Consider the following 14,265-nt stretch of genomic DNA (forward strand, 5'->3'; position numbering starts at 1 on the left):
TCCTGCCCATTTTTGTTCTTGTGTTCATAGCTCTGCAGCTGTGCTGTCAAATTCTGTTGTGTCAGGTGAGTGGAAATAGAGATAGTTTAAGTAATTTGTATTGTGCATAGAAATAAGGTACAATTAAGGGCAGCACGGTGGCGCAGTGGTTACCACTGCTGCCTCACAGCACTGAGGCCCAGGTTCGATCCTGGCTCTGGGTCACTGACCCTGTGGAGTTTGCTCACTCTCCCCGTGTTTGCGTGGATTTCGGCCCCACAACCCAAAGATGTGCAGTTGGATTGGCCACGCTAAATTGCCTAATTGGAAAAAATGAATTGGGTACTCTAGATATATATTTTTTAAATACGGTACAAGTTTAATTTTGTTTGTGTATTAAGAAAACATTCAAACTTCAGTTTAACTGCATGTTAAACAAAAGTGCCCGCAAGTCTGAAGGTTTTAGTTTCACTTTAAACCAGTGATGGATGACTGATAGGACAGTAAGTGGGCCACATGAGTGACCGTCCTTCATCTGAGTGGGCCACAAGATTGAAATGGAGCTCGTTCACGAGCCATGGCCCTGTGAATAAGATTAAACACATTTAATACATGGCAGATGTTTCATGAGTTACCGAAAATGCTTCATTTCTATATTAATAGAAGTGTCATCCACTTCAAATGGTAAAAACAAAAAAAGTATTTATACTTTGGACCGGGGAGAACACTGCTCCAAGTCAATGCTGTGAGAAATCAGCATGCACCACACTTCATTGCCCTTGTTTTACATGCCAATCACTTCAGTCATGCTGGTAGGGGGAAAAAAACTACACCGAGGGAAATTGGTGGAATGTGGCAACTGCGCATGGAAAACAGTCAACAAAGGAACCTAGATGGGCTGTATGGCCCCCTCCCCCCAGGCTGCAGGTTGCCCCCCCCCCCCCCCCCCCCCCCCCAGTGCTTTAAACTTTGCCTGCGTTATAATTAAAGTTTTAAAATGTCAAAGCAATTACAGGGGGTGAGAAAAAACTAAGCTGTTGCTCCACTACCAGAGACGCGCACTGAAAAGCAGCAGCACTTTTGGATCCAGGTAACGCAGAGGCAAGAAGCAGTCCACAGACTACCCAGTGCAGGCAGGACAGTACAGAGGAACAGAAAGCATATCCCAGATACACAACGAAGAGAATGAAAAGAGGAATGTCCCAGGTAGGCTAAAGTTGAAGGGACAAATAACTGTGATCTGGATTTGGTACTTTTAGCATTGCTGCCTCAAGCACCTGGGTTTGATTGCAACCTTTTCCCCATGTCTGTGTGGGTTTCCTCCCACAGTCCAGATATGTGCAGGTTAGGTGGCTTGACCATGCTTAATTGGGCCTAAGTAAGGTGCTTTTTCGGAGGTTCGGTGAGGACTCGATGGGTTGAATGGCCTCCTGCACTGTGTGGATATCTATGGATACTGCTCACTGACGTTTCGGAAAGGGGCAGAGAGGAACTCAGTTTAAAAACATGGCTGCGGGTTGCAGACCCTGAAGGTGTCAGCTAGCGAGAAACCTGATATCCATGGTGATCCTGAGGATGGTGATGCTTTCATAAAGCCTGGTGAGGCAGTAGTGTTCTGTTGGCGTGGCTGGGTACCTGAGAGATTGTGCGGTGATCCCGCGCATAATGTGGATAGTGGGTGAAATTCTGGAGGTGTATCCTGTGGGCGGTGTCTGACCACATTTTTCCTATTGGTCCACTAAGATTAAGTATAAGTCAAATTGGGCACCTTGTGTTATCCTTACAGAGCTGTTCATGCCTGTAAAGGTATAGCTAGGATGAAGGAGTATCGTATTATACTTGTTCAATAAATGCTTTATTATTTTGTTAAAAGGTTATTTGCAGGCCTGTGACTCCATTCACCCAAGTCTCTAAACAAAAAATAAAAGTTGGGATTCATTGAGCCCATTCTACTCTGGGACCTTACTGACCAGGAGATGGAGAGCTTCCAGTACTCTTGAGTACAAGCAGAGGCAGGCAATAGCTTTTGAAGAAAAATGAAATGCCGATTTGCGGTTGAGCAAGATCATACTAGACCTGCAATTCCCAAACTGATGCTCAATATGTGTTCACCTCCCAGACGAGCATTCCAACAATTTACAATCTATGCAAGTCTCCTAAACCATAGGAGTGATAACACTGGCCAATAAGTGCATTTTATGTTAAAACCAAATGCAATTTCACATTAGCAACAGCCTTCCAAATAAGTTAAAACAGTTCTTAAATAAAAGGGGGGTGGAAACACTTAACTCCCTATCTGCATAAAAGGAGGGTGGAAACACTTAACTCCCTATCTGCTAGATGGTGGGTTCCGGAATTGGCAGAGGGCAGGAATTAGAAGGATGGGGGATCTATTTATAGATGGCAGCTTTCCCAGCTTGAATGCTTTGGAGGATAAATTTAAATTGCCAGCAGGGAATGGTTTTCGGTATTTGCAGGTACGTGACTTCCTGAGAAAAGTGCCGGCCTTTCCGTTGCTGCCGCCACGGGGGATACAGGATAGAGTAGTTTCCAGTACCTGAATGGGAGAGGGGAAGGTACCTGATATTTAACAGGAGCTTTCGGAGGCGGAGGAAACTCCGGTGGAGGAGCTTGCGGGCAAGTGGGAGGACGAACTAGGAGGAGAGATAAAGGTGGGTCTATGGGCGGATGCCCTAAGCAGGGTCAATAGCACCTCATTTTGCGCCAGACTTAGCCTGATACAATTTAAGGTAGTCCACCGGGCACACATGACTGGCTAGGATCAGCAAGTTTTTCGGGGTAGAGGATGGGTGTGCAAGATGTGCAGGAAGCCCAGCAAATCATGTCCACATGTTTTGGGCATGCCCGAAGCTTAGCGGGTTTTGGCAGGGTTTCGCTAAGGCAATGTCCACAGTGCTAAAAACATGGGTGGTGCCGAGTTCAGAGGTAGTGATCTTTTGGAGTGTTGGAAGATCCGGGATTTCAGGGGGCGAAAAAGGCCGACGTCCTGGCCTTTGCCTCCCTGGTAGCCCGGAGACGGATCTTATTAATGTGGAGGCACTCGAAGCCCCTGAGTGTCGAGACCGGGGTTAGTGACATGGCTGGGGTTCTCAGTCTTGAAAAAATAAAGTTTGCTTTAAGAGAGTCAGTATTGGGGTTCTCCCGGAGGTGGCAGCAGTTCGTCGACTCTCTCGGGGAAAATGTCATCAGATGCAGTATTCCTGCGGGGGGGGGGGGGGGGGGGGGATTGTTGTTTGGTTGAGGTGTGTGAAGATTGGGCTGGGTGGGGGGGGGGGAGGAAATGTTTATTTTACCATGTTGATACAACGTCATTGTTTTTGTTACTGTTATAAAATTTTCAAATACCTTATAAAAAAAAATTTTTACTTTTTTTTTAAAATAAACTCCCTATCTACACCTGCCACTATATTCCAATTAAGCGACCCAATACAGTTCAAATGTCACTTATGAATAAAGTTAACAATCAGGGTTGCTTGCTTATCTGCTCAGACCTTTGGCTAAGGGGCCGTTTCAGCAACAATCTGAGAATCCTTCTTGTCAGACTCCAATCCTGTGGTAAGTGGACTGGATGTGTCTGTCTGGCTTGGTGCAAGTCATTGACTGAGTGAGCGAATAACCGAACAGTTATTTCACAGGCATCGCTGACCAAATCAAGAGCAGTGTGTTTGGGTGGTGAGACGTGCTATGCCGTTACTGTGGAGCGAATAGTTTTCTGTCATCAGGGAATGTGGAGAGCTTGGCTGAAATTGTCCGAAGACACAATTTGTGCCTGCAGTCAATGAATGAATGAAATGAAAATCGCTTATTGTCACAAGTAGGCTTCAAATGAAGTTACTGTGAAAAGCCCCTAGTCGCCACATTCCGGCGCCTGTTCGGGGAGGCTGTTACGACTCATTGCCATGAGTCATGGCAATTTTTAACTGTTAAAATGGGGTCACATTGGAAGCACAGTGCCAGAGGGAACAAGAAGTGCATTTAGTTTAATTGCTGTAAGACTGAGTGGACCAAGTAAGCGCCTCCTGTTTTAAATCTTGTGCATCAAACATTTTTTAGGTGAAATTTGGAGATAGAACAAGACCGATGGTGGCTGAAAGAGAATTTGAGACCAATGCTATCTTGGAGCTCCAACCACTGTCTTGTTCCTATCATGGAACATGTGAATGAGTTGAGAGGTGCTAACTGGGAGATGATGACAGCTTCTCTGATACTGCAGAAGTTCTGCAGGTTTGCAGAATATCTGTCACGATGTGTGGGTTGTAGGCCTGGTGCATGTTGCTAGTTATAAAATTATAGTTGAGTTCCAAGTGAGGAAGCAGAAATAGATTGGAGTTTCAAAGCATTCTAGTTAAATTCGTAGGAACTTGGTAAACACTTAGTTTGCAATTTGTGACTTGCACCTTATCCAAAGTGGTTTAATAAGCATATTAAATACATCTTGACAAAGGGTCATCTGGACTCGAAACGTTAGCTCTTTTCTCTCCCTACAGATGCTGCCAGACCTGCTTGAGATTTTCCAGCATTTTCTCTTTGGTTTCAGATTCCAGCATCCACAGTAATTTGCTTTTATATTGCATACATCTTGCTCTGCAGCAATATGTGAACTGTAATTGTTCTTCCTTTTTTTAATTCTAGGCTGTTGTGCCTTCTGCCTCAGAGTTGAGGGTGACGAGATCAATGTCCAAGAAACAAGAGCTGCTCGTGACAAAGACACCCAGTGAACCCAAATTCACAGCCCCTGCAAAGGTAATGACTTCAAAAGGCAGGGCTGTAGTATCCTGAGTAATTACGATGGCAGTAAATTATGGCTTAGTTAGAAATTCCCTGGCTAGTTGTAAACAAATGTTGCCAAAGCATCTCCATATCATGGATTATTTTTCAGTAAGTAACATTTTTTGAAGGAACAAAATTGCCTACTGCCCTGGGGATGTTTGTTTTGTTATCTATAAAGCAATGAATTACCAAGTTTGAACTTGTTATTGTGTTGCAGGTAGGTCCTGTCAAAAGCAGTGTGATTTCTAATCAAAGAGGTTCCACGATGTCCACTGGGACAAGGAGTCAGCACCAAGCCATTCAAACTGCAGGACCCAAAGTGCCAGCTGCAAGGGAGAAAAGAGGTAACTTTATTTCATTGATAACACCGTGACGATAGTTTGGAGATGTTGGTTTACTTTTTCCCTTTGGAGGAAGAACAGAGGTTTAGCATCCAAAGAACTATAGTGGGAAGAGGATTCTGATTTTTAAGTAATCAATGTTGTCTAGGTAAACTGAAATGTTCTGCAGAATTTCTGGCCGCCTCTGGGATTTACAGATACAAGCTCCACTGAATAAAGGTAAATAAAGTTTACGTTTATCTGCTTAATATGGCAGTTAGGTGAATGTATGAACTGGACTGTCATGATTCTGCAAATCCAAGAGGATCCCAAAAGCTCAGCTCGTTAAAATGTTTCACCTTGGGAACATAGAGTATGGTAGACTAGCTTAACAGCACAAACGTAGAGAGGTGCCTTGTGTATTCTGGACTTGGAATTAAAGGGAGAATACACTGAGTTTCTGATGCAATTGACTGTCCCTTGACGACGAGTTCTGTATGAAATGCTGCAGAAATCCAGTGACTATGAAGCTCTTAATGCTTACTTTCTGCACTAGAATAAATTGAGCTGATGCATTTTAAGTGCCTGGTGTCAGCATCAATGAGCCAAGTAGGATGCTTGCATTATAATGATCCACTTACTTTAATCAGGGGTGAGAAATTTCCGCTCTTTGGCAGATTTCCTACATTTAAGTTTTGGAATTCCTCTGTTCTAATTATGACTCTGACCCCTGCAGCCTCGGGACTGAGCAATCGAAAATATGAGCGTCAGTGGGGGAGAAAATAATGCAGTTGTAGTAACAATGGGTATGGGGGTGGAAACGGAATCTGTGTTCGCTTATGTCTTTTCCATGCTAGACGCACCACCTCTTCCAATACTGGTTCCTTACTGCCTGCTCTTGCTGCTCCTGTAGACTCTGATTGGAGGAGCATCGAGGGGACGAAGCAGGGAACTTGTGATTGGAGGTCAAGGAGCCAGTGACAGCAGGTGATGTTTGGCTGCACCATCACCAATTGTTTTGACCAGAAACTCGACGACCAATCCTATCCCTTTCAACATCCTCCATGACGCTGAAGACAAGACTAAATAAAAAAAGTGTCAGCCACTGCCGCTTCCAACACCACTGGAGCTGAGAGGCAGGAATCTTAGCCCGATAAATCTCTGCCAGGAACAGACCTGGGTAGCTATTGCTTCATGGCAGCAGCTCCAAAAAAGGCTCTTAATAAATGTGCCATAAATATGCACCATCTGTGGTTAACTAAGGAAGCCTTGGATGGTATCAAATTGAAAGATGTACAAAACTGCAAAGATTAGTGGTAGCCCAGAAGAATGGGCAAGTTTTGGAAACAGCAAAGGAAGACTTAAATGGAGAAATTAGACTGAGAGAAAAGAAATATAAAAACAGGCAGTAAAAGATTCTACAAGTGCATAAAAAGGAAAGTAAGAGGAGCATTAGCCCCTTGGCCTTAGCGCTTGTGACTGTGGAATTGAAGGGAAACCAGAAAATGGGGGCTTTGAGCAAGTATTTCGTTTCTGTTTCATAGTAGAAGTCACACAAAACATCCCAAGAACACAACATAGAGGGAAATGGGAAGGATGTGTAGCCCGGGTGGTCATATGGAAGCTTAGATGATGTGGATACAAAAGCGGTCGGGAAGGGCAGGCGTTCTCCCCTGGGCAAGGGCAGACACTGCACATAAGAGCTGCTCAGTATTATCAATAAATCTTTTATTGTTGTTAGTCCCTGGGCACCAATTATTGCACAGGGGACACTTTCACTATCACTGAAGCAAAGGTAATGGACTGAGGCTGATTATAATGATCCTCTTACTTTAGGCTACAAAGTCCCCAGGGCCTGATGGCTTGCATCCTGGTTGGTCGAGAGATAAGGGATGCATTGGTTGTAATCTTCCAATGGCCCAAGGAGATTAGAAAGCTGGAAATTTAAAACCTTTATTCAAGAAAGGAGGGAGATCAAGTAAAAAGGTATAGACCAGTTAGCCTAACGTCCGTCATTGGGGGGGAAATGCTGCAATCATGATTTTGTGAAAGGGAAATAATGTTTGCCGAATTTATCTGTATTTTTTTGAAGAGGCATCGAGCAAGATAGATAATGGCAAACTAGTAGACGTAATATATTGGCTTTCCAAAAGGCATTTGATACGGTGTCGCATACGATGAATGCTCATGGTGTGTGTTGTGATGTAATATTTTTTTCCAATTAAGGGGCAATTTAGTGTGGCCAATCCACCTTACCTATACACCCTTGGGTTGTGGAGGTGAAACCCACACAGACACTGGGAGAATGTGCAAACGCCACACGGACAGTGACCCAGGGCCAGGATTTGAACCGGGGTCCTCAGCGCCGTAGTCCCAGTGCTAACCACTGCGCCCCGTGTTGTGATATAGTAGCATGGGTTGATTGGCTAATGAAAAGAAACAATAGGGATAAATGGGTCATTTTCAGGTTGGCAAACTAGGAGTTTGCTGCAGGGATAATGCTGGGGCCTCCACTTTATTTATGATCTAAAATAATGATTTGAACAATTCAGCCTTGTAGCCAAATTTGCTGATCATACAAAGATAGGTAGGAAAGCAAGTTGTGAGGAGGATATAAAGTTATTCCGATAGGTGAAGCGAATGAGCAAAATTGGCAGATGAAGTATGTGGGAAAATGGGAGTTGTCCATTTTGCCAGGAAGAATAGAAAAGTGTAATGTTTACATGGAATGTTTACATGAAGAGCAAGAGATCTGGATGTCCGTGTTCTTGAATCAAAGTCAGCATGTATGTACGGCAAATGGATTGCTGGCCAGTTATTGCGGGTGGGGGGGGCGTATAAAGATCGGGACATTTTGCTGCATTTGTCCCGGGTGTTGGTGAGACTGCACCTGGAGTACTGTGTAGTTTTGATCACCATTAAAGTGGGATTTACTTGCATTGGAAACCGTTTAAAGAAGGCTCACCTAGGCTGGTTCCTGGGCTTGGGGATTTGTTTTGACAACCGGTTGAGCAGGTTAGGCTTGTACTCATTGATCTTTATTGAAACATCCAAGATCTTGAGGGAGCTTGACAAGGTAGATGCTGAGAGGCTCTTGCATTTCTGGAACTCGAACTAAGGGGCACAATTTCAAAATAAGGGGTCTCCCCAATTAAGACTGAGGTAGGGAGAAAATACCTCCCGAGGGTCGTTATCTGGAATTCTCTCCCTCAGCAAGCTGCAGAGGCTGGGTCATTGAATATCTTCAAGGCCTAGTTAGACAGATTTTTTTGATCAGGAAAGAGAATTGAGGGTTATGGGTGACGGACAGGAAAGTAGAATTTAGGCCATAATTTTGTTGAAAGGTGAGCAGGCTTGGCTATCAATGTAAAATAAGAAGTCTTAAAACACCAGGTAAATTACTTGCAAAGACTCTCATTCAAAGTATCATATTGCATCTTTGACATTGTCTGTATGTGTATGTATATGTGTATGTATGTATGTGTGTTTCTGGAACCTAACTCTCCATTCACCTGAGGAAGGAGCAATGCTCCGAAAGCTAGTGATTCAAAACAAACCTGTTGGACTTTAACCTGGTGTTGTAAGACTTCTTACTGTGCCCACCCCAGTCCAACACCGGCATCTCCACATCAGTATGTACAATACAACATTGAGTACAAGTCTGCAAATAGTGGCGGGGCTGGGACTGTACGGAGATGGATTGACCACGCAAATTGCCCTTAATGTTTAGATTAGGGGACAGTGAAGGGGAGTGGGCCTAGGGAGGGTGCTCTTTCAGAGGGTCAGTGCAGACTCAATGGGCCGAATGGCCTTCTGCACTGTAGAAATTCTATTCCGTCAGTTCAGCAGAGATTGCACCTAGGTACTCCTGGCTAATGGATAGATTGCTAGACCGTTCGGATCTTGATTGCTACCTTTAAGTAAATAAATCTGTGGTGGGGTTGAGTGGGGCAGCAGTGACCAGTGAGAAGAGAAATGATCGACCATGCAGAAATTGATTTGGTCTGTTAGTTGCGTACATAAACTGCTTATGTCTATCTGTTTTCTGTTTCATTGCATCAAATAGTTGGAATTTGAGATTAATCTGATCCTGATTTGATATTGTAAATTGGGAATTGCGTTTGGAATCCAAATTTGAGAGAAAATACCAAGGAGCTAAACAAAAGTGGTATCCTGATCTCCTGTTAATTGCTTTGAATGACTGGCACTAAATCACTATGTCCCCTTCCGTGATGAATTGAGACTTTTCAGATGGCAACTTTAACTTGTTGATTGTGACATCTTGTCCCCTTATTGAAAGATCAATAATGTATATAATTCAGCAAAATTGTCTTTTTATTCGTGTGGACTTTGTCCAGTCTGTCCAGTCTTGCACGCAAGAACTGTATGGGGAAAAACTGAAATGTTGTTTTGTATTATATTTTTACTGAAACTTGGGCTTTGTTTTTGGTAGCCGCTGCTTTTTAAGGAAAATTGGTTTGGCCACATCAAGGACAGGAATGCCTGAGCTCTGATTTTCTGAGAAAAGTCCTTAAAACAGAGGACTGGATCCCTTATTAACGCTTGCAAGGTGCATATTGCCCTCTTGAAAGTGGCCTGAGTGTTGCCTGCCCCAAAATGGCATTGGCCATTTTCCAGGTGTCCTTGGATTCATAGAATCCCTGCAGTGCAGAAGGCCATTTGGCCCATCAAATCTGTACAGACCGCCTGAAGGAGCACCCTACGTCAGCCCATACTCCCATCCTATCCCTTTAACCCCATCTAACCTGCACATCTCTGAACACTAATGGGAAATTTAGCCCGGCTAATGCACCTAACCAGCACATTTTTGTGCTGTGGAAGGAAACCGGGGAGAAAGTGAAAACTCCACACTCCCAAGGTCGGAATTGAACCCAGGTCCCTGGCTAACCACTATGCCGCAGGCTGTGGCTTTGCAAAATTGAGCTCTGTATATCTGAAATTGGCAAGGGGCCAACCAAAACCGATTAACCGGGATTAAAATGTAGAGGGGAGACAAATAATTTGTTAATTGCTTGGCACCCTGAATCTTAGTGCTATTGTAGATTAATTTTTGTTATACATGTGAGCGCTAAATGATTTGGAGGTCAGGCACTTGTTTTATTGCAGAATCTCCAACCCAACTGAAGCATTTTAACAAAGCAGTCTTGAAAACCTGATTGGCACTTTGAAATTTAGCAATGTCCCAATGTGTTGTACGGAACTGCCTAAAAGTGTTTACATGCAACCTATCGAAAACCTATTGAAGTATGAACTAACTGATAGAAAATCTATTAAGAGGTTAATCTAACTGACTAACCTCCAACTAGTAATCTTTTATTTTGAGCGCCTAGAAAGCAGCCCTGGAAGCAAACTATATCCTGCAGTACGACTTAGGCCAACATTATCGACTTTCTTTCTTTATACGGAAGCAACAAACTAAATGCAACGGTTGAAAGGACCATGGCTCTTAGACACTACCTAATATTTGTTATCCTGCAAAAAAAAAATGGCTGCATTGATCAGGCAAAAGTGCTTAGACCTAAAACGACATTTTATGTGAAAGATTTGGAACTGATTTTCTCATGCAGCTGCTTGGTGAGGAATTGAAGGAGCCGCCCTGTGCTGCCTCGATTTGACGACTCAAGTAATGAAAGCTAATACGGGTAAATTAAAAGCATTTTGATACCAAGGAGTATCTATCCGAATGGAAAGCGCAGATCACTATTAGGAGAAAAACTCAACGGCTGTTGAAAAGCGAGCATAATGAAAAATGTGATAAATAGATTCTGACGCATATTAGGAGGGGTGGGTGTTGTGTTCAGTGTCACCAATGTCAGAAGTGCTAAGATTTGTCATTGTGGACATGGGCATAAAGGTTATAATGTGGAGATGCCGGCGTTGGACTGGGGTGAGCACAGTAATGAAGTCTTACAACACCAGGTTAAAGTCCAACAGGTTTGTTTCGATGTCGCTAGCTTTTGGAGCGCTGCTCCTTCCTCTGGTGAATGCAGAGGTATGTTCCAGAAACAAATATATAGAGAGATTCAAAGATGCCAGACAATGCTTGGAATGCGAGCATTAGCAGGTGATTAAATCTTTACAGATCCAGAGATGGGGTAACCCCAGGTTAAAGAGGTGTGAATTGTGTCAAGCCAGGACAGTTGGTAGGATTTCGCAGGCCAGATGGTGGGGGATGAATGAAATGCGACATGAATCCCAGGTCCCGGTTGAGGCCGCACTCATGTGTGCGGAACTTGGCTATAAGCTTCTGCTCGGCGATTCTGCGTTGTCGCACGTCCTGAAGGCCGCCTTGGAGAATGCTTACCTGTAGATCAGAGGCTGAATGCCCTTGACTGCTGAAGTGTTCCCCGACTGGAAGGGAACATTCCTGCCTGGTGATTATCGCGCGATGTCCGCTCATTCGGAGCAGCGCTCTGAAAGCTAGTGACATCGAAACAAACCTGTTGGACTTTGACCTGGTGTTGTAAGACTTCTTATTATAAAGGTTATAGTTAGCAATGAGTGGCAGTTTCGGAGCAGTGTGGATGTTCCAAGAGAGTCGGACTGTAACTCATTGGTGGATCTTTGAATTAGATTCAGTTAAGCAAAACATCTGAGCCATGTGGGATTCGCTGTGAACACCACTGGAGGAGATATTTAGGCTCTTGTTGGAAAGGGGTTGACCAAAAGATCAGAAAAGCAATTGTGGCGTTATGGTAGATAAAGTCCCTTAGGATATCAAGTCAGTGGCTGCAGTTCGGAAAGGATGGGACATTGGATTGCACAGCATAATGAGATTACTTTTTTCGATCTATTACAGAGCATTTTGTGCATTTCTAAAACATGCTGCAGGAAGTATTAAACTAGATGTACTGAAATTTACATGTGCTGGCGAGATAACAACGTGAGGATAGAGCAAAAGGACCAGGCCTGGATGTTGGGGGAGGAGGGAAGCGAGGTTTCAACTGGATAAGTGCAAAATTTTAATTGGTCACGTCTTGAGAACCAGAAGACCTGAATAAGTGTGGTGTTTGTGCCTGGGCACTACACTTTTCAGGAAGGATGCCAAGGCCCCAAGGGTACAGACATTATTTACTAGACTGGGACCGGGTGTTGCATCCAAAAACTAGAAAAGTTGAATTGGCTCTCCCTGAAATCGGTTAAGAGAAGGTTTGAGAGATCCTAAGACTTGGAATGAAAACGTTTGCGGGGGCCGGGATGAGGAGCGAGCAGGGGGTGGTGTGATCAACTTGATTGGTTCTTTAAAACCTGACAGGCATGATGGGCCGAGTGGTGGATCATTCTATGCTTTGAAGATTAACATGGGTTGAAGGGCGGGGAGGGGGGGGGGTGTTTATCCTAGAGCTTCGTCAGAATATGGACTAGTTTATGAAAGCAGATTTTGGGACAAATCGGTTAGAGTGGTAAAATTGGAACTATGTTGAAAAACTGCTATCTGATGGAGCTTTTTATAAAAACAAATAACACAGCTGTAGGTTTCAGATGATGCTGGTGTCAATAAATAGCTACAGATCACAGTTTAGCAGCAGGCTTGATTCATGTGCCTGAAATCTACGAGGGTACTGGGTTTATAAATAATACAGTAGAGCTCTTAAAAGCTTTTTTTTTTTTAAAGCCCCTTGTCGAGCGTTAATGTTTAATAGAATCAGAATTTTAAAATTTACTGCCTTTAAGAAAATTGAGAACTGCAGCTTTTTAATGTAAATTGTGATCCAGTGTGACTGGTATTATCAGGTATTACGGTACCTGAGAGGCTGAAGTACCATTGGTTAAACCTAGGGGTTTTACCATTGGCTGTAGAGTATGGTAGCTCCGCCCCGATAGACAGGGTATAAGAACTCTGGCCGTCCCAGCAGCCCTCATTCTGTACGTGAGCTGCTGGGGAATACTTGTAGCTTATTAAAGCCTTCAGTTGTACTACAACCTCGTTTTAGTAGTTATTGATCGTGCATCAGTGACCCATTTTGATTCCTGAAGAGTACATGTTAAAATATTGTTCTAGAGTTCTGTTCCTCGACTTGGTGTCCTGATCTCCATTCAAGCTCTTGTATTTTGCGCAACATGTTTGTCGTGATTCATTGTAATGCAAGCTAGAAATGTTTTAAATTGTCTTTTCAATAAAGGTATACCCTCCAGGCTATAGCTTATGGACTTTCTATCCTTTTAAATGTTTGAATTTGCTGTTGCCGTGTTATTACAATAGCTGATCTTTCATTTCGCCTCTTTCCGCCCCCACCCCCCCCCCAAAAAAATACTAGGTGTCCCAGCTACATCCGTCAAACCAACACATACAAGAGGCCGGCCTGAACCAAAAGTTGTGAAACCTGTACAGGGTAAGTTCAACTTGTAAGCCATGGTGCACACTGGCTCAGCTGCTTAAATATGAGCAGTTGAACCGAAAGCTGGTAACCGATAGCTTGTGTAGTGGGGTTAATAAAGTTTCCTCTTGCGAATCCCAAGTTAGGGGAGGGCAAAAAAAATCTGCTCGGGAATCCTGTTACTATCCAGCATAGTTTTTTTACTGGGGTGCCTTCTGCAATTGAGCAGCCTTAAAAACAAATGCCACTGGCTCAAATGCAAATAGCCCTGTTTTTATCTTTATCAGCTCGGGTCCTGTTGCTTCAGTAAATGGTCCCATTCAGCTCCCTGTGCCGGAGTGATAAATTAGTTACATGCTTGATAAATATTCAATCTACGCTGTGATAACTGGATCTGGAGCAGTTTTATAATTGGGTTGTAACACATCAGTAAATAAGAAAAAATGGACACAACGTTGTCTTTTCCCATTCCTGATGCCTTTGTGACTAGATTTTATAGATCTTTACGGTGCAGAAGGAGACCATAAGGGGCTGGTTTAGCACACTGGGCTCAATTAAAGCAGGCCAGCAGCACGGTTCAATTCCCGTACCAGCCTCCCCGAACAGGTGCCAGAACGTGGTGACTGGGGGCTTTTCACAGTAACTTCATTTGAAGCCTACTTGTGACAATAAGCGATTTTCATTTCATTCGGCCCATCGACTGCACCGACCCTCTGAAGGGGCCCCCTACCCAGATCCACTCGCCCTCCCTTTCCCCGTAACCCCACCTAACATCCACGAGTAATAATGGTGGTATTCTGCTTAAAATTTAGCTGCTGCATTTGCTTTCCTATTAA

General features: G+C 43.8%; 1 protein-coding gene across 1 annotated transcript in view; it reads left to right on the forward strand.

The window, feature by feature from the left end:
* dlgap5 (discs, large (Drosophila) homolog-associated protein 5) overlaps window positions 1-14,265 on the forward strand; it is a 50,335-nt gene that overhangs the window by 4,634 nt on the left and 31,436 nt on the right. Inside the window, exons 3-5 of the mRNA XM_072492172.1 lie at window positions 4,633-4,743; window positions 4,988-5,114; window positions 13,370-13,444. Coding sequence (XP_072348273.1) covers window positions 4,633-4,743; window positions 4,988-5,114; window positions 13,370-13,444 — 313 coding nt within the window. The remainder of the gene's footprint in view (window positions 1-4,632; window positions 4,744-4,987; window positions 5,115-13,369; window positions 13,445-14,265) is intronic.

The sequence above is a fragment of the Scyliorhinus torazame genome, chromosome 29 (genome assembly GCF_047496885.1).
Source record: "Scyliorhinus torazame isolate Kashiwa2021f chromosome 29, sScyTor2.1, whole genome shotgun sequence".
NCBI classification, from domain to species: domain Eukaryota; kingdom Metazoa; phylum Chordata; class Chondrichthyes; order Carcharhiniformes; family Scyliorhinidae; genus Scyliorhinus; species Scyliorhinus torazame.